Source organism: Erpetoichthys calabaricus, chromosome 5 (assembly GCF_900747795.2).
Source record: "Erpetoichthys calabaricus chromosome 5, fErpCal1.3, whole genome shotgun sequence".
Lineage (NCBI taxonomy): Eukaryota > Metazoa > Chordata > Cladistia > Polypteriformes > Polypteridae > Erpetoichthys > Erpetoichthys calabaricus.
Window position 1 is genome coordinate 98827255 of NC_041398.2, and position 21816 is coordinate 98849070.

The 21816-nt window shown below is 39.3% G+C and overlaps 1 protein-coding gene across 1 annotated transcript in view; it reads left to right on the forward strand.

Annotated features, from left to right (window-relative positions):
• wdr1 (WD repeat domain 1) overlaps nucleotides 1-21816 on the forward strand; it is a 60797-nt gene that overhangs the window by 11427 nt on the left and 27554 nt on the right. The window contains exons 3-5 of the mRNA XM_028801818.2: nucleotides 5024-5114; nucleotides 7261-7408; nucleotides 15874-16054. Of these exons, the coding sequence (XP_028657651.1) occupies nucleotides 5024-5114; nucleotides 7261-7408; nucleotides 15874-16054 (420 nt within the window). The remainder of the gene's footprint in view (nucleotides 1-5023; nucleotides 5115-7260; nucleotides 7409-15873; nucleotides 16055-21816) is intronic.

Genomic DNA, 21816 nt, shown 5'->3' on the forward strand with positions numbered 1-21816 from the left:
TGCAAACTGTGCACCTGCACAGTGCCGCCAAATCCCAGGGGCCGCCACGCCAATATATATTGAATATAAAACAGAAAGAGAAAATAACGACACAGCTGACGGCAATGTGGCCGACAAACATTCTGTTTCTTGTTAATTAGTACGCTAGAGTCAGAGCAGTAAGCTATATGTAGTATTATAATGTTTTGCCGTAATGAGAATATCATGGGCCGCCACTTGGTGTTCAAGTTAAGGACACGCGTATATAGAAGCGTGTCATGAGCACGAGGCGGCTATGCAGTGTCCACAACGGATGTGGCAATCCGCCGTGCATAAGATACCGTATTGACATTGCCAGGCGAAGGGGCCACCGATTCTTTCTCTACCCAGGGCCGCCTAGAGCCTCCCCTGGCAGGCTACACTACTGACTGGGCTGCTGAGACTGGCCACTGGGCAGAACTGACCATCACGAGTAGTAATAGCCCGCATATTTTCACGTTTTTTTGCTCTAGTTTCATGTAATTTTGTGGTAGTATTGTAACGAACAGTTAGTGTAGACTACAGCTGAAGATCTGAAGTAGACGCGAGAAGTTGGTGAGTTGTTTATTAACATATTTTTGTGATTTTGAGTTTGTAAAATTATTGTAGGTCAGGTGGCTTTTTGCATATCGGCTTATTTTACAGTATAAACTTTGAAGTAAACTTAGTAAAGTAAAATTTGATTTTTGGAGGATTTGTTTTCCAACTTGAATTACTGAGCAATGAATTCAGTGAGCATTTTCGTGATTTCAGTTCACACAAACATGCAGGGCATTGCGCTGTACTCTTACAACATTGAGAATGCGCCTGAGAATATCCAAATGGAATTGATTGAAGTGCAGTCAGATTCTATTTTGAAGGCAAAATACAACGAAGTTGGTGTGCCAGGCTTGTATGCTTACCTGCCACCCTCGTATGTGCAGATCCGTAAGTTGGCATCGAGAGTACTGTCTACATTCGGAAGCACTTACCTTTGTGAGCAATTGTTTTTGTTAATGAAAGCTACCGTCGAGCACCTTTCATCTCTCATAAAAGTTGCAGCTGCACAAGATTTCAAGCCTGATATTGACAAACTGGTTATTAACAAGAGATGCCAAGTGTCGGGACAAAAGAAATAAATCTCACACTGTAAGGCTCCTATATAAGCAATGAATATAATATAATGAATATGAATCATCAAGACACTAAATAAAAGCAGTCGGGATTGTCCTTCCGTCCCGTGAGTGCAAAGCGTAGCGGTATTCCACTTATCACAGACTTACTACTTGTGGCTTGCGGTACGAAGCGACCCGATGTGAGCAGAGTTCTGGTGCTCCCATCGTTCCCTTGCTTTTGTGTGCGATGCACTGGAAAAATAGACAAAATTATGTCTCTGGAAATAATTAATGTTGATGGAGTACAAATGCCTCACCGTGTAGTAAATATCAGGGGAGATGGTGCTTGCTTATTCTCATCTATTGCTTATTTAGTGCATGAAACTCCGTCTTTAGCGGTATAGATTCGGGCTGACATTGTACGACATGTTTTAAGTAATTGGTCAAGGTTTCAGCCATTTACAATGATGCCGTCAGGAATCTCTTATACAAATGAGCTTCAATATCTCACTGAAATGTCAAAGTCTCAAACTTATGGTACCATTTCTGAGCTAATGGCAGCGGGAGAGTTGTTCCCCTATGAGTTTCAAATATATTATTATGGAGTCCTACACTCCAAGTTTGGACAGGCACTCCAGGGGATAAAAAAAAACGTAGGTTTTCGGGAGATGTTATGAATGGGCACTTTGATGTTCTCATTCCCTACACTTATATGCCTGATGTACACATGGAGCGCACACAAATTGAGGATAAAAGTCGGTCGCCTGGTTGTCTCCACACATACCGCTTAGAATTAAGGCTAAAAAGTTCTATCTTGGTCTCGTCAGACCAGAGAATCTTATTTCTCACCATCTCAGAGTCCTTCAGGTGTCTTTTAGCAAACTCCATGCGGGCTGTCATGTGTCTTGCACTGAGGTATGTGTGGAGACAACCAGGCACTGCTCATCACTTGTCCAATACAGTCCCCACAGTGAAGCATGGCGGTGGCAGCATCATGCTGTGGGGGTGTTTTTTAGTTGCAGGGACAGGACGACTGGTTGCAATTGAGGGAAAGATGAATGCGGCCAAGTACAGGGATATCCTGGACAAAAACCTTCTCCAGAGTGCTAAGGACCTCAGACTGGGCCGAAGGTTTACCTTCCAACAAGACAATGACCCTAAGCACACAGCTAAAATAACGAAGGAGTGGCTTCACAACAACTCTGTGACTGTTCTTGAATGGCCCAGCCAGAGCCCTGACTAAAACCCAATTGAGCATCTCTGGAGAGACCTAAAAATGGCTGTCCACCAACGTTTACCATCCAACCTGACAGAACTGGAGAGGATCTGCAAGGAGGAATGGCAGAGGATCCCCAAATCCAGGTGTGAAAAACTTGTTGCATCTTTCCCAAGAAGACTCATGGCTGTATTCGCTCAAAAGGGTGCTTCTACTAAATACTGAGCAAAGGGTCTGAATACTTAGGACCATGTGATATTTCAGTTTTTCTTTTTTAATAAATCTGCAACAATTTCAAAAATTCTTTTTTTTGTCTGTCAATATGGGGTGCTGTGTGTACATTAATGAGGGAAAAAATTAATTTAAATGATTTTAGCAAATGGCTGCAATATGAGAAAGAGTGAAAAATTGAAGGGGGTCTGAATACTTTCCGTACCCACTGTGTGTATGTATGTATGTATGTATGTATGTATGTGTATATATATATATATATATATATATATATATATATATATATATATATATATATATATATATATATATATATATATATATATATATATATATATATATACTGTATATTCTCACACAATCAATGAATTGATATTGGTAATTAAACACTGCTTAAATATAAATGCACTTATAGGTTTTAATCGTTTTAAAACATTAATAGCACTAAAGCTGTTTGCTCTTAAAATATACACTTACTACATTTGTACAATTTTTTTTTTTATTTAGTGCATGTGCCAGACATTCATAATTCTTGGGGTGTAATTATAAATATGGATTACCATTTTAATTATGTAGTACTTGTTTATTACCAAAGCACATGCTGTATGACATGCAGCAACAAATAAACTCAATACAGATCTTTAAAAAGGCCTAATGTGTACTAAGCACCGATTTTCAAATTCGACTACCTAATGGCTAATATTCCAGTGTCTCTTGCTCTCTGATAAAACAACTTTTTCTACTTGCTGCACTGCAGGAAGTTTGCTGAAAAAAGAAAAGAGAGAGACAGACATGCTCTAAAGTAACATTCGCTCTGTGCTGGCTCAACTACTGTATTACGTTGAGTAAAGGAGCAGTACAACTAAATTAATTACCATAAAGTTTAGAAAAGAAGAGGCTGAAAATATTGTTTTTTTTTGTGATCGGCCAATTTACCAATCACCAACACTTTATTTATATATATATATATAAAAAGAAAATTGACTGATTTAGATTGCCGGCTGATCGATCTGAGCCTCTGGACAAGTATGTCTTAATTTTCCCATGTATATATGAATATTTGTTGTAGTGTTAATGCTTGAATCTCCAGTTGAAACCAAAGGATCAATACTGATTTATGACGACTTTAACATTTGCTAATAGAAATCGGATAGCAGGGAAGCAAGAAACCTAACTTAATTAATTCAACTGTAGTAATTTTTGTCAGCACCTAAGGATACTTTGTTTGTTTCCTCCTGTCAATGTTGCCCAAGGTTAATCTCCTAGTTTTTGTTTATGAAAGCTAAGTGACTTGTTATCAATATAGTATGTGTATGTAACTCTAAAGAATTTAAAATGTGTGTGTGTTGTGCATGTATAAAAACTTTTTAATGCACTATATCAATTTTTTTTCTTTCCCAATTATTAGTAAACAGTTCCGCTGTAGCCGTCAGGTATCCTCTCTCACAGAGCTGATTTAGTTCAAGTACTGATGTGTGTGTCTTATTACTATAACTGAGTATTCATAATCAGCAGAGACATTTGAAATGTGTCCTGGAATGACACATTATACAGAACTCCTTTTCACATTGTTTTAGAGGCTTTCTTGCAGATTAAAGATGGTACTTAATGTGAGCTCCACAGCAACCATAAATCCCACCAAATATGGCTTCCTCCTCACCACTGTTTTATAAAATGGGCTTAACTAGAGATGGAAAGCCATGTTAGGGGTAATGAAATGCACTGATGTATTTTCTTACCCCCTCTGCAGATCATCTGATGGAAAAACTACCTGAAGCCAAACATGTTTCACTTCTGCCTTCAGACCACGCCCTCTTACTGACCTCATATCTGCCTATTCTTTGAACCCTCCTCTTCTTTCCCTTTACCTATAGAAACCAACCCCTTTCCTCTCCTGTCTAGTCCTGTTCTGGACTCGGTCTTCAGAGATTCCTTGGTGGCATATCCACTACTTTTCAGCAGAGAATTTACAATATATGGGGTAAATCCCCAAATCTTTTTCTGTGTGTATGGTACTTATTTTACAACTTGTATTGTTGGAATACCTGCACGTTTATTGCCTGACTTCTGCATTCTTGCATCTCATTTTTAAAATTCTGCAAATCCTAAAAGAATAGAGTTTTACTCTCTACACTGCTTCTTGGACCCACTTTCATGTTGCTTCTCTGCAGTTTTGGGGGTCAGCCTGTTCTTTTGAAGATTCTCGGTAGTTTTGTGTGTCATCCATTTCCAGTTTGGGAGATTTCTCGCAAATGTAGTTTATCAGCACCTTTGCAGCCCTGCAACTGTTTTATACAGCTTTACTCTGATGCAAGTAATTTTGTCTAGTTAAAAGTAAAACCTATCTGTTTTCACTTGATGATTTTCCTCCTTTTTTTCCATAAAGTATGGTTTTTGTGCAGTGTTTTTATTTTTTTTTTATTCATTTTGTTTTATTTTTGCATTGACTTTTTTTCCTGTTTAGAATCCAGCAATTGCAGATATTTATACTGAACATGCTCACCAAGTTACTGTTGCAAAGTATGCTCCCAGCGGATTTTACATTGCTTCAGGAGGTACTGTATCAATAACATGTTATATTGTATGATTCCATTTTCCTTTAGTTAACACTGTAATTCTGTTATAACTGGGGGGTAAAAGAAAGTGTAGGTACAAATTTATGTAACTCTTCGCTTTTTTTTTTTTTTTCCCCCCCAACATATATTTAAATACTGATGGGGGCACATTTTTAATACATGGGAATATGATTATTTTATCTTGATTGCTAGTTAAACTGAATAATGAATTGCAATGTATTGCAAAATCAAATCAGAATACTGTACTTAATTATTTCAGCAGCTGCCCATATGCTAGTAAAATTTTATCTTGCCTTAAAATTGCAGTATTTTTAAGATCCCAGTTTTCTATTGTCCCCGATAATCACCCTTGGTGCCCTTCCACTGTACAGAACTTGACATTTCCCCCATGTAGCTTGCATTAGAAATGAAAAACTACAGCTAAATGTGAATTTTTAGTTATATTATGCTATTATACTATTCATTTTTTTACAAGTAAATGCAATTATGTTTTGTTTTACTCTCTTTATTTTTCACAATTTTATTGGTCACAGGGTTTAGTGCATGCTGTGGCATACATTACAGTTTTTGAAGAAACCACTCTTCATGCACTGAAAACATTTAATCTTTTTATAGTCCTCATTGATCATATACCCTGAGGTTACTGTTATTGTCAAAACAATGGTATTTTTGCCAAAGCAAAAGTTACCGGTATTACTTGTTAAATGCTAACTGTTGCACAATATTAACAATATACCATTCTATTATAGAGAGATGCACTCTACCTCAAAATTATCAGTGGCTATAGCACAACTTGCTGATGGTTTTATTTAAGTGATTGTTAACAAGACCATTCAGATTGTTTCAATTGCTCAGGTTAGGCTTTTGCTGAGTAGAAAAGGACCCAGATTGTAACATTTCATAAGTGATCCCTTTGTGGGTCCAGTACCCAGACATCTTCTCAAGCTAGTGATTAGGGAAAGCAGAGATGGCAAGAATCCAGGACTGCCTAGATGTTAATGGAGAGTTCCCAAAGATAAGCGCTCTGAGGTTGATTATTATGGAGATAAATTCTTGAAATGCACCAGCATTTTATATCATGGATACAATTTTTCAGTGTGAAAGACAACTGAATGAAATGGCAGAAGTAATAAAAATAGCTGCTTTCTCCAGTCTTGGTGCTTTAACAATATGCTACACTGAAAGCTGAAAATGAAAAGTGCAAAACAAAACATTGAGCTGTTATGCTATTAAAAATGAGATTTGCTTCTCCAGCAAAAGTTATAGTTAATAGTAGCTTTAAGTACATGTGGTACACATTTCAGGGGCAGCTCAAATGATACCTTGTGGAAGCTTATCCAGTGAAACAAGAGGATAGCATAAGTAGGTGTGTAAATAATATAGCAGTATATTTTCTGAATGTGCAAGATATGAAAAAACAATGTAGCTCATAATACAGAAATTATCCAATAATGAAGTACATGTACAACTTTAATGGAGAGCCTACATAAGTAAATGATTTTTTCTTATTCTTAAAGCAGTACTTATTTTCTCACAATACAGTGATAAACAAAGTAAGCAAATACCAAACCATGGTGTGTACTGTACCTTCGATGAGGCATTGATATTGTATTTTTGCCTTAATAGTAAACAGAAAACATTGTTCTGTATATGAAACTGAATTTGCTTAACTTCCCTCGACTTCATTTTTGAACATCCCTCCTGATTAATTGGTTTTGGTCGTAATTTTATACTTTCTCATTGAAATTTTTTTCTTTTGTTTTTATCCTTCAAGCATTTTTCATTTCTCTTGAGAAATCATAGCTACAGTCTTCACAATCTTCTTTAAGGACATAATAGTTTGTTATTCATTTTCTTTTGGAAAAATAAAATTTCATGACTGTATTTATGTGTGAGAAAGTTTAGAAAACCAGCTTTCACTTGTTTACTTTTTAGGGCAAACTATTTTACAGTAAATGTTTATTATCTACAGTAGTAAAGTCAAAATTATATACATTGATTCTGCCCAGCAAAAGATAAAATTGTATATTTATCTTATTCCTCATCAGCCTTCCTTTGCTGCTTATGGTTGTCTTAAGTGAAGCGTTAAAATTAAATTGATGTGTTTCTTTTATTACAAAAACAGATATCTCTGGGAAGCTGCGAATCTGGGACACAACCCAAAAGGAGCACATTCTTAAGTATGAATACCAACCATTTGCAGGAAGAATTAAGGACATTGCTTGGACAGAAGACAGCAAGAGAATAGCAGCTGTTGGAGAAGGGCGAGAAAAGTAAGTTAACTAACAACAGACAGCAAATCCAAATTTATATTTCATAACAAGTGTATGTTGAAATAGACCAGATTAATGCATAGATGTCAGTTTATCTTTTTTAGAATGTATTCATCTCATAAAAATGAGAGTATGTTACTAGTAGACGATTTGTAAACTTGTAACATTGTTAAACTACTAGACAAAGAACCCGTTTCGACAATGTAAGATGAAACGAGCACGAGTGGAATAGTAATAAGTATAAGCACCAGAAACCTGATATTGGTGTATTGAATGAATGTGTAATTGAATCAGAATGCGTAATTAGACCTCGAGCTGTAGTCGAAATCGCCTTTCAGGCCTCTAGAGCTTTAATTGAAGTCGCCTTTCTCTTTGAATTTTTGCGGCCGTAAATCCGCCACCTGCTGCGATGTCGGTCTCGTAATGTTTTTCAGTCAGCTGCGCAGAAGGCTTCGGATGTGCGCAGAAGGCGACTGCGCATTCAGCTTCGGATGGACGTGAGTGAGTGAGGAGGCTGGCGAATTATGTATTAAGATTTGAGTACAAATAATTTTATTTGATTTGAAACAGAAAACTAAATGTTGGTATTCATCTGCAAAAATTGACTTGCAGAACGAACAGCCTGGTTTGTCAACACTTGTGGTTACAGTTAAAAAAAAGTTTTATTTCCTTGAAAGTTTCACAACCAAATCATTTGGAATTGTTGGAATACAGCAAGAGAGTAAAGAATTTAGCAATGTTGAAATTTCTATTTTTCAAGAGTGCACTTGGCAATCGGCGATTTGATTTGAATCGTTCAGTTTTAACAAGCAGTCAGTGTAGTGCATTAAAAGACCATTAGATCACAATTAGATATACACTAATTAGGATTTTACCAACCAATTCCTTTCTTCAAAATGTGTATTTTTATTTTTTAAAGATTCCGATTCTTATAACTGACTTCAAGGCCTTTACTCTCATCAAGTGTCACAAAGACCATTCAGTTTTGGATAGCACTGAAATTTAACATTTTATGCATTGGTTAAAACGTTTGCACAGTTCTAAAGTAACATTGTCTTCTTGTCGACTTAGTTCAACACCATATCACAGGGTACTGGAGCTGATCTTGGCAGCATCTGATTCTATACAGGGATCTTTAGACCGCATATTACACTGGCACAGAACCTTTTGTCCATTTCAGTGATGTTCACTGAATTCCATACATTCACTTTGGTCTGGACCTTGAAGTTCTTTGAAGTTTGAGAATAACCCTATTACGGGTATAGTCCTCTCCCAAAGTCTCATCCCCAGTTAAGAATCTCTTTAATATTTTTTTTTTTATTTAAAACCAAGTTAAGATTCTTCATGGAACATTGGATGCAGTGATGCTTCATTTTAGGAGTTAATATACTGGCTATCCAACATGCACTAACTTTGCTCATGTAAAGTTGTTCATAGGGAAGGGATTCAGCAGACTCCAAACATCTCCCTACAGTGTCTACTGCCTCATGCACCATTACTCTTTTATAGTTCATCATAACAATTTGCTCTTTGGTGGCAAAGGTTTCTTATGTCGTTGATATCGAAGGCCTGCCAGATTTTGGAACGTTTGAGACACTCTACTATAATGTAATTCTGCTTTCCGTTTCTTTATGTGGCATATGAATGGGACTGGCCCTTGTACCTGTTGACTAGGATATAATGAATCTCTGAAACAGTATTATTCTATAGAATTAGAAATTGAGTGCTATCATGGATACATAAATCCTCAAAAATAAACTGCCATGATTACATAGTTCTGAAGCAAGCCTACAAAATAAACAAGGAATGCAAAAACTTATAATTTGCATATTTTAGTACACTGGAACTATGTTTAGCAATTTACAAGGTCTCCACAATAGAAGATTACACCTCATATTGCATTTTGTTAACTTAACAGAAACTGAAACTCGAACAATTCCAGCAGTGCTTTTCACCTTTAGTAGTACAGAAAACCAGATCCAACAGGGGGCACCTGGAACTATAGCAGACAATATCATAATTCATTGAAATTTTCATAAGTTGTATACCAGTTGTACAAAGTTATTGATATTTGGCTGGTCTATTACTCCATTACTAATTACAACAGCTGGGCAAACACTGGAACTTGAAACTTGTAAGTTATGTTTTATTTTTTAATTTTTTAATGGATACCAGTACAATGAGAAGAGTAGTATATACTCAAGGGAATTTCTTTAAAATCTAAAATATAAACCAAATATTTTGACTCATTTTGTCTTCAAACCTTTGGTTTTCCTCGTTTTACTTGGGAACACTTTTTTAGCTGCAAGATATTCTATTAAAATCTTGCTTTTTAAGTTATGTTAATAATCCTAGTATTTCATATCTTTCTTTTTCTGTATTTGATACATAAAGGTAATTGTTTTAGAAGTGTTATTTAAATTGTTGCTTGAAAAGAAAGGCGAGAATAAACCTTAAGGCATATGTTTTTTTGCTTCTCCTTTGTCTGAAGCTGCATCAGCGTTGCCTCTTCTAATTTCCTTTTTTGGATAGAATTGAGGGATCAAACTATACATGGAAAAGGTGTATCAAAGAAATAAAATGTACTTTCAAAGTTTTTAAGAAAATCTTGTAAAAGTAAATTACATAATAGTTTTGATTATATAATGAGCAGAGAATAAAGATCAATAATTTTAAATTACCCTAAGTTCTTGTCAATAAGCCGCGGCTTATCTAAGGAAAAAAGTTGTGAAAATGAAAAAATAGAATATCGGCTTATACATAAGTCCGGCTTATACATCCATCGCGGGGGTTGTGTTCCAGAGCCACCCGCGAAATAAGAATATCCGCGAAGTAGAAACCATATGTTTATATGGTTATTTTTATATTGTCATGCTTGGGTCACAGATTTGCGCAGAAACACAGGAGGTTGTAGAGAGACAGGAACGTTATTCAAACACTGCAAACAAACATTTGTCTCTTTTTCAAAAGTTTAAACTGTGCTCCATGACAAGACAGAGATGACAGTTCCGTCTCACAATTAAAAGAATGCAAACATATCTTCCTCTTCAAAGGAGTGAAGCAAACAAATCAATATGTCTGTTTGGCTTTTAAGTATGCGAAGCACCGCGGCACAAAGCTGTTGAAGGCGGCAGCTCACACCCCCTCCGTCAGGAGCAGACAAAGAGAGAGAGAGGGAGAGTTTGTTTTTCAGTCAAAAATCAATACGTGCCCTTCGAGCTTTTAAGTATGCGAAGCACTGTGCAGCATGTCTTTTCAGGAATCAGCTTTACAAAAGATAGCAACGTGAAGATAATCTTTCAGCATTTTTAGACGAGCGTCCGTATCGTCTAGGTGTGCAAACAGCCCCCCTGCTCAATCCCCATACGTCAGGATCACAGATAGTCAGCGCAAGAGAGAGAGAACAGTAAGCCGGGTAGCTTCTCAGCCATCTGCCAATAGCGTCCCTTGTATGAAATCAACTGAGCAAACCAACTGAGGAAGCATGTACCAGAAATTAAAAGACCCATTGTCCGCAGAAATCCGCGATATATATTTAAATATGCTTACATATAAAATCACAATTTAAATGACCGCTGCGCGCTCGTGTTGACTCGGCGACGCCCAGAGCAGAAAGAACGCGCTCCAACCGCGCCATGCGGGGAGTGAGAGAGACGGCAATATCTCACACTCTCTCCCCCCTTAAAGAAATTAAATGGGCGCGAGTGAGACCACTGACCTCCCTCCCTTCTATTAGTTATAGGTTATAGTACGTTCGGCTTATCCATGAGTCCGGCTTATCTATGATACGATTTTATTTTAAAAATTCGTATGATTTTTGGTCTCCGGCTAATACATGAGTCCGGCTTATAGACAAGAACTTAGGGTACCAATAAATAAAAGCAAGAATGAGTCTGTAGTTCTTCATGAATTGTTCCTGCCTTATGCCCTATGCTTACTTGGATTTGTCCCAGCTCCCCCACGACCATACTTGGCATAAAGCAGGTTTAGAAAATGGAAGGATGAATGAATTTGAGTACCAATGAGCAGTGTCATACACACAGTTCTGATTTATATATTAAATCCGTACATTGTAGTCTATTACTTTTAAATACCCCCAGGTAATTTCATGGTATAAAGTACAGAGATGGAGGAAGTGTTTATACTGTATGTGTTAGTTATAGTGGTCTAAGGATAAGTTGATAGTAAAGGTACAACACTGTCATTTGTAAGTTCAGATTGTTGAGATAGTATCCATATTAAAGACATTCTCGTTATTGCAGTATTTGCCATTTCATTTCTCTGGTGAAGCAGTCATATTCTATTAATAGATAAGAAATGTTCAAAGTCAAAGTGAACTTTTTTGTCATCTCAACCATATACAAGTATACAGATAGCCGAAATTGCGAAGCTAAGGGTCCACAGTGTAACAAGATGACGTGCAAAAAATATTTTAAAAATAGAATGAAAATTTAAATTAAAACTCAAACAAGACAAGACATTGCGCAAAGACAAGGCAAAGACAAAGAAGTAACAGCAATATTGATGTGTAAGATATGTAATATAATAAATAATAGATATAGATAATACAGTGATCCCTCGCTATATCGCGCTTCGCCTTTCGCGGCTTCACTCCATCGCGGATTTTATATGTAAGCATATTTAAATATGTATCGCGGATTTTTCGCTGCTTCGTGGGTTTCTGCGGACAATGGGTCTTTTAACTTCTAGTACATGCTTCCTCCGTTGGTTTGCCCAGTTGATATCATACAAGGGACGCTATTGGCAGATGGCTGAGAAGCTACCCAACTTACTTTCTCTCTCTCTTGCGCTGACGTAGGGGGGTGTGAGCAGGGGGGCTGTTCGCACACCTAGATGATAGGGACGTTGCTACCTTCTGTGTGCAGCTGCTTCCTGAAGGACATGCTGCACGGTGCTTCGCATACTTAAAAGCTCAAAGGGCACGTATTGATTTTTGACTTTGTTTTACTCTGGCTCTCTCTCTCTCTCTCTCTCTCTCTCTCTCTCTCTCTCTGCTCCTGACGAGGGGGTGTGAGCTGCCGCCTTCAACAGCTTTGTATCGGCGGTGCTTCGCATACTTAAAACAGCCGTATTTAATTTGTTTGCTTTTCTCTCTCTGACGCGCACTCCATTGAAGAGGAAGATGTTTGCATTCTTTTAATTGTGAGACAGAACTGTCATCTCTGTCTTGTCATGGAGCACAGTTTAAACTTTTGAAAAAGAGACAAATGTTTGTTTGCAGTGTTTGAATAATGTTCCTGTCTCTCTACAACCTCCTGTGTTTCTGCGCAAATCTGTGACCCAAGCATGACAATATAAAAATAACCATTTAAACATATGGTTTCTACTTCACGGATTTTCTTATTTCGCGGGTGGCTCTGGAATGCAACCCCCGCGATGGAGGAGGGATTACTGTACAGAAATTATCAGTGTATGATAATAGTTGTTTAAGACATGTGTAAACAATGACAGGTCAGAATGTTTCACAGCAGAAGGATAACAAGAGTGTCAAAATACTTAAAGATCAGTAGGAGATTTTCAGTTGTTCTCTACATGCCTCACTCATCTTTGCAGGACAGTGGCTCACATGTATAAAAGTTCTGTTTTTAGAGGTGGTTGAGGCCGTGTGGAAGGTCCCAAGGGGCAGCCTGGTGTTAGACTCCTTAACAGCTTGGGGGTAAAAACTCTCCTGCAGCCTGGCAGATCTGGCTTTGATGCTGCAGTATCTTCTCATGGATGGCAGAAGTGTGAAAAGTCCATGTGAGGGGTGTAAGGGGTCCTGCACAATGCTGCAGGACTTGCGAACACTGCGTTTGTAAAATATGTCCTGTAGTGAAGGGAGTGGCACCCCAATAATGTTCTCTGCTGTCTTCACTATCCTTTGCAGGCGCTTGCGGTCGGATATGTTGCAGTTGCCATACCAGACAGTGATACAGCTGGTCTCAATGGTGCCTCTGTAGAACATGGTCAGGATGGAAGGGGGAAGACTTGCTCGCTTCAGTCGCCTCAGGAAGTGTAGTCTCTGCTGGGCTTTCTTGTTTAGTGATGAGGTGTTATGTGTCCACGCAAGTTCCTCAGTTATGTGCACACCGAGGAACTTGGTACTCCTAACAGTCTCCACATCTAAACCGTTGATGCTGAGTGGGATGTGGGCAGGACGTGATTTTCTGAAGTCCACGATTATCTCTTTTGTCTTGTCGACATTGAGAGATAGATTGTTGTCTTCACACCATGCAGACAGCTGTTCCACCTCATCTCTATGCTGTTTCATCATTCCTGCTTATCGGTCCCAGCACCGTTGTATCATCTGCAAATTTGATGATGTGGTTTGTGTTTTGCATGGCTGTGCAGTCGTGAGTCAGCAGGGTGAACAGCAGTGGACTAAGCACGCAGCCCTGCGGTGCTCCAGTGCTCAGTGTGATGATGCTGGAAGTGTTGCAGCCCATCCGAACTGACTGGGGCCTCTCTGTCAAGAAGTCCAGTATCCAATTGCAGAGGGTGGTGTTCAGACCCAACCTGCTCAGTTTTACAACCAGCTTTTGAGGGATGATTGTGTTGAAGGCAGAGCTAAAGTCTATGAATAGCATCCTGATATATGTGTCTTTTTTTTATCCAGATGTGTCAGGGAGAGGTGAAGGGCAGAGCATATGGCATCCTCAGTTGACCTGTTTGAGTGGTATGCAAACTGAAGAGGGTCAAGGGAGGCAGGGAGATTAGTCTTTATGTGTGACTAACCTTTCGAAGCACTTCATTATGATTGGCGTGAGTGCAACTGGTCGGTAGTCATTCAGGCATGCCACTGATGACTTCTTCGGCACTGGTATGATCGTGGTCGACTTGAAGCATGCTGGGACTGACGACTGGCTCAGAGATGTGTTGAAGATGTCTGTGAGGACACCAGCCAGTTGACTGGCACATTCTTTGAGCACACGATCAGGTATGTTGTCAGGTCCTGCAGCCTTGCGTAGATTGTCTCTGGATAGAGTCCTCTTCATGTCATTTATGGAGAGACAGAGTGCCTGGTCAGTGGAGGGAGGTGTTGCTTATCTCGCAGGCTCTTTGTTCTGCGCCTCAAGCCGTGCAAAGAAGTTGTTCAGCTCATCCGGAAGGGAGGCATCACCATCACTGCTGTGTGGGTTGGGCTTGTAGTTTGTAATTGTCTGAACGCCCTGCCACATACAACGTGTGTCTCAGGTGCTGCTGAATTGTTTGTTGATCCTCTGCGCGTATTCCCACTTAGCTCTCCTTATAGCGCGAGACAGGTTGGCTCTGGTCATCCTGAGGACGGCCTTGTCTCCAGATCTGAAGGCTGCATTTCTGATCTTGAGCAGCTTGTGCACTTCTCTTGTCATCCAGGGCTTTTGGTTGGCTCTTGTGGTAACATCCTTGGTAACAGTAACATCATATATGCATTTGGAGATATAGCCAGTCACAGAGTCTGTGTACTCCTCCAGATTGATGGAGTCACCATCCATAGCAGCCTCTCTGAAAATGTCCCAGTCTGTCATTTCGAAGCAGTCTTGGTGAGCTGAAACCGCACCATCCTGCCACACTGATGCTCTTGTGGGCTGGTTTAGTGTGCTTCAGCAGGGACTTGTATGCAGGGACCATAAAAATGCTGATATGATCTGAACAACTGAGGTGGGGGTGGGGTAGGGCTTTGTAGGCGTCCGGAGCGCTCGTGTAAACATTGTCCAGACAGCTTCCCCCTCTAGTAGCAAAGTTCACCTTCTTGTAGAATTTTGGGAGAAATTACTTCAAGTTGGCATGATTGAAGTCTCCAGCAATAATGAAAAATGCCTCAGGGTACATCGTTTGCAGTTTGCTGATGATCTCGTAGAGTTCCACTAGCGCCTGGTTAGCATTTGCGCTTGGCGGGAGGTAGACAGCAACCACCAGCATGCAACTATATTTCCTCAGCAGGTAGAAAGGCAGTCACCTTACTAATAAAACCTCTATCAGCGGGGAGCAGTGTCGCGCAACTGAGGCAGCGTTCGTACACCACTCTCAGTGCACGTAAATACACAGTCCACTCCCCCCCCAGCTGGTCTTACCGGACAAAGAAACATCTCTGTCTGCTCGGAAGATGGTCAATCCGTCTAGCTGGATGGCCGAGTCTGCAATGTTTTCCTGGAGCCATGTCTCAGTGAAAATAAAGATAAAACAGGTCTCTCATTTCCCACTGCTTGGCCCGCTGCAGCTTTATATAATCCAGCTTGTTGTCCAGTGATTGGACGTTCGCAAGCAGAATAGACGGTATCGCAGATCTGGTTGGGTTAGTTTTTAGCCTTGTGCTAACACCTCCGCGTTTACCTCGTTTCTGCTTCTTTTCCTTACTGTTTTAAGAAATGTTTAAAAATAGAAATGTCTTATGTTTTTATTTTAACCTAATACACCAAAGTAGATTTATGAAGCACTTCTCATCTTAAAGTGGAATGAATTTAACAATCAAATAATAATTTTAGGTTTGGAGCTGTGTTGTTATGGGATACTGGCTCATCAGCTGGTGAAATAAGCGGTCACAGCAAGATTGTCAACAGTGTGGATTTTAAACAGACAAGACCATATCGCCTTGTGACTGGAAGCGATGATAACAGTGCAGCATTTTTTGAAGGACCACCATTCAAGTTCAAGTTTACTATGAATGTAAGTAAAACGAAAAGTGTATAGATCTTGAAAATTTTTTTTGTGCTTATTTAAAAAAAATCTCATTTCTAGTGGGGTATTTTTTTAATTTGTTCTGTATTTTGTCCTGAATTCAAAATTAATAAAATTTATTATAGAGTTATACGTTATATAAGACTTTATTTGTTATTAATTTATTTTTAGTTTATGAATTATTACACAACAGCATGGTGGTTCAGTGATTAGCCTTACTGACCCAGCATCCAAGGTTTGAATTATATATATTTTTGTTGTCTGTGTGAAGTTCTTCCCATGTCTACACTGGTTTTCCACTGGATACTCTTATGGTGTGTGGGTTTTTTTTTTTTTTTTTTTTCCTCCTCCTCCTCTTCCTCCAATCCTCTGAGATATGCATGTCAGGTTAACTATCAAGACTAAACTGGCTGTGTGCATGTGTGAGTGAGTGGGTCCTGCAAAATAACAGTGGAATTGCTTATGTTGCTGCATGGACAGGCTAGGAACCCAAAATTAAAATCCGTTTGAGAATGTTTTGCGACATTATAACCTTTTCAAAGTTTTTAAACTGTGCTTTTTTATTATATTAAAAATGTTAAAAAGTTTGTAAAAATAATCACAAGTGTTTTATCTTGAATTTATCTTGAATTGAATTTTACGTATTTTTTTTTTTTGTGACTATTGTCAGACTTAATGTTAGTTAGTTGGAACTCTAAGTAAACAACATGACTTTTAGATTATTAAAGAAACTAGTGACCTCTATGAAAAACAAATACCCATCTTGGAATGTTGCTGTTTACATCCCATTTAACAGTAATGTCCATCCATCCATCCATTTTCTAACCCGCTGAATCCGAACACAGGGTCACGGGGGTCTGCTGGAGCCAATCCCAGCCAACACCGGGCACAAGGCAGGAACCAATCCCTGGCAGGGTGCCAACCCACCGCAGGACACACACACAAACACACCCACACACCAAGCACACACTAGGGCCAATTTAGAATCGCCAATCCACCTTTGGACTGTGGGAGGAAACCGGAGTGCCCGGAGGAAACCCACGCAGACACGGGGAGAACATGCAAACTCCACGCAGGGAGGACCCGGGAAGCGAACCCGGGTCTCCTAACTGCGAGGCAGCAGCGCTACCACTGCGCCACCGTGCCGCCCTTAACAGTAATGTCCACCGTATAAATGAATGTTTTTTTTGTCCTGATACTGATCAATTTGTAAGTGGTATAGAGTAGTATAGAAGAATATTTGTCAAATCTTTGATAGGCCTGTTTCATCTTTGACATTCTTCATCTTTGTCATACATTTCATCATAGGCATTTTAGAAATAATTGGTTTTCTTAATCTATTTCAATATGTAGCATACTTGTTTGTGAATTGTGGATCATAATCCCAATGTCATTGTGCCCACACATTTAATTACTAACAGTATACATTATTTAAATGAAGTTAACAATTTATCTGTATAATGTAATATACATACTTTAATGCCTTTCATCTTAAAAATGATACCAAGAGCTCCAAGAAGATTGCTCTTGGAAATCTAAATTGACTTAGAAGCCAGTCATCATCATCTATAAAATATGTGCTCTCTTCTATTGAATTGAATTGATTTCCTTAACACTAGAATTACCAGAGCCTACGAAAAAACTCGTAAATCCGTCCCACCTTAAATCGCGTCTTAAATCCGTTTGCACCTCTCCGCCAGAGTCCTTTGTCATCTAAATGTGCTGATAAAGCTACTAGCAGCCAGCTATTCCATCCCCCCACCGACTTAGAATGAACTTCTCTCCTAGCTCAAGCCTTGCCTTGATTTGATTACCTGGGATTGAAGTGGAGTTTTACAGTGGAAATAATTCTAGCGTTATTTGGAATACACGCATTTCATGTGTGTTCCATTTCTATAGTTGGCTGTGCAAACACATTTTTAAAACAGAAACGTTTTTCATATTCTAATAGTAAATGACAAAATGTAGGCATAAACTATATAACGTATGAAACCTGAAGTCCATATATCAAAGAAACACTTTCACAAAAGGTACAAATAAAAGAACACGTGCGCCTTCATTCAAAAAAAAAAAAAAAAAAAAAAAAAAAAAGCCGCGTTAGCATGCCACATTGACTTTCCTACTACACCCGCCGCGGTGGCGTAATGGTATCAGCACCTGACTGGGACTCAGAGGGTGGCGAGTTCGATTCCGCACGGCTCTACTTCGAGAAATTAACTGCTCTTATTCTTACAATTTTAGAATAACAATATAAATTTGATTTCAGTCTGTAACAGGCGGTGTAACTTATGATACTGGTAAAGGTTAGCTTTTTTTTTTTTTCTTTTTTAATTCACTTTTCATTCTCGCAGTCACATTCAGAATCAATCCATACAACCCCATCTGACACAGCTGGTTTCACATAAATAAAAGTGCACTTTTATTCAAGACTATAACCGAAGAATAAAGAAAGCAAGTTACAGTTGGTGGTTGATACAACAGCTTGCGTGGTGCAATGTTAAGAACTGCTGATTTCCGATCCGTGCTATATAAAATCATCACATTCAAATATTAACAGTTCCCACACACCCAAGGTCCGCCATTCCTACATTTACAACATGTGTACTTGTTGCAGTGTACACACCTCTCTGTGCTATGGTTCCTATTACAGTGAATGAGCACCTGACACTGTACTTTCTTCCCTGGGGGAAGCTGAGGTCTTAGAACGGAAGTTTGTTGACGCTGTATCATCTTTTCTTTTTCCATCGCCTTTTCCTGTAAGAAGCGACGACGAAGTTCCTCTGCAAGGTGAGCCATGAACACTCTTCTTTTCTCAGCGGACCCCGTGCATGCCTTATACAATACGTGTGCGTTCATCGCTGCTAGGTCAAGGATGTTGTACAACACAGCAACCGGCCACCTGCGTGTTCCTGTGCGCACTGAACAAGCACGCGCCTTCTGGTCCATGATGTCAACGCCACGCTGGGGAAAAAAGAAAGACAAATATATGTGACATTTTGAAGAAATCATTTTATCACCAGAAGAGCACCAGAATACTTCGTCACACTAATATTTTTTTCATTAGCATACCTTCATGTGGTTGTAGTCTGTGACCGTGTTTGTTTTTTTTTTTTTTATCTTGCCCAATCTCCACATCATGGTGCATTGTGCTGAGAATGCAGACAGACTTCATCTTTTTGGGCACATACACTGTCAGCATGGCACTGGGAGATCTAAACACCAGCGTGGAGAATTGTTCGTGTACTGAACTGACTTTAGCTGCAGGTGGAAGTTCCCGTCGCACTTTATTCATGGTGCCAAGCAGAGCTGTATTGCGGTGCAGCAGTCTATTAGCCAGCGAAAGTGACGTGAAGAAGTTGTCTGTTGTTACGGTTCTGCCTTTGTCCAGAAATGGCTCCATAAGCTTTATGACCACAGACTCGGAAAGTCTTTCTCCCGTGGGACGACTGGGATCTTTTCCTAAATAAGGAGTGGCATTGCACATGTACTTTGTCTCCAAATCTGCCGCAATCCAAAAAGGCAGAACCGTAACAACAGACAACTTCTTCACGTCACTTTCGCTGGCTAATAGACTGCTGCACCGCAATACAGCTCTGCTTGGCACCATGAATAAAGTGTGACGGGATCTTCCACCTGCAGCTAAAGTCAGTTCAGTACACGAACAATTCTCCACGCTGGTGTTTAGATCTCCCAGTGCCATGCTGACAGTGTATGTGCCCAAAAAGATGAAGTCTGTCTGCATTCTCAGCACAATGCACCATGATGTGGAGATTGGGCAAGATAAAAAAAAAAAAAACAAACACGGTCACAGACTACAACCACATGAAGGTATGCTAATGAAAAAAATATTAGTGTGACGAAGTATTCTGGTGCTCTTCTGGTGATAAAATGATTTCTTCAAAATGTCACATATATTTGTCTTTCTTTTTTCCCCAGCGTGGCGTTGACATCATGGACCAGAAGGCGCGTGCTTGTTCAGTGCGCACAGGAACACGCAGGTGGCCGGTTGCTGTGTTGTACAACATCCTTGACCTAGCAGCGATGAACGCACACGTACTGTATAAGGCATGCACGGGGTCCGCTGAGGAAAGAAGAGTGTTCATGGCTCACCTTGCAGAGGAACTTCGTCGTCGCTTCTTACAGGAAAAGGCGATGGAAAAAGAAAAGATGATACAGCGTCAACAAACTTCCTTCTAAGACCTCAGCTTCCCCCAGGGAAGAAAGTACAGTGTCAGGTGCTCATTCACTGTAATAGGAACCATAGCACAGAGAGGTGTGTACACTGCAATAAGTACACATGTTGTAAATGTAGGAATGGCGGACCTTGGGTGTGTGGGAACTGTTAATATTTGAATGTGATGATTTTATATAGCACGGATCGGAAATCAGCAGTTCTTAACATTGCACCACGCAAGCTGTTGTATCAACCACCAACTGTAACTTGCTTTCTTTATTCTTCGGTTATAGTCTTGAATAAAAGTGCACTTTTATTTATGTGAAACCAGCTGTGTCAGATGGGGTTGTATGGATTGATTCTGAATGTGACTGCGAGAATGAAAAGTGAATTAAAAAAGAAAAAAAAAAAAAAGCTAACCTTTACCAGTATCATAAGTTACACCGCCTGTTACAGACTGAAATCAAATTTATATTGTTATTCTAAAATTGTAAGAATAAGAGCAGTTAATTTCTCGAAGTAGAGCCGTGCGGAATCGAACTCGCCACCCTCTGAGTCCCAGTCAGGTGCTGATACCATTACGCCACCGCGGCGGTTGTAGTAAGAAAGTCAATGTGGCATGCTAACGCGGCTTTTTTTTTTTTTTTTTTTTTTTTGAATGAAGGCGCACGTGTTCTTTTATTTGTACCTTTTGTGAAAGTGTTTCTTTGATATATGGACTTCAGGCTTCATACGTTATATAGTTTATGCCTACATTTTGTCATTTACTATTAGAATATGAAAAACGTTTCTGTTTTAAAAATGTGTTTGCACAGCCAACTATAGAAATGGAACACACATGAAATGCGTGTATTCCAAATAACGCTAGAATTATTTCCACTGTAAAACTCCACTTCAATCCCAGGTAATCAAATCAAGGCAAGGCTTGAGCTAGGAGAGAAGTTCATTCTAAGTCGGTGGGGGGATGGAATAGCTGGCTGCTAGTAGCTTTATCAGCACATTTAGATGACAAAGGACTCTGGCGGAGAGGTGCAAACGGATTTAAGACGCGATTTAAGGTGGGACGGATTTACGAGTTTTTTCGTAGGCTCTGGTAATTCTAGTGTTAATTGTTATTGTATAGTACAATGAGATTCAATATACAAATCCCCCACAAACTTATTTTGCTATAAAATGATATGTTAAAAACAATGAAAAATACATAATATGAAACCATAAGTACAATATACATATGTAATGCAGATAATGGCTCCGGTTGTGCAATATTACAACTGTAGTGCAAGTCTACAGTGAGGTAATTGAATTTATAAATACAAGCAGTTCTACGTTTATAGCTTTTGGGATGAAACTTTCTGAACCGGTTTGTCCAGGAAAGGTTCTGAAGCGTTTGCCGAATGGGAGAGGCTCAAATAGACTGTGTGCATGGCTGAGGCAGTGAGTGGTGCACTGAAAGTAACAATGCTAAAGCAGCTGTGGTATTTGGAATAGTTCGGCCATTCTCTGGACCATTATATTGTAACAGGATAATTACAATCAGATGCCTTAAATTTCTAAACAATATGCGGTTATTTTTAGT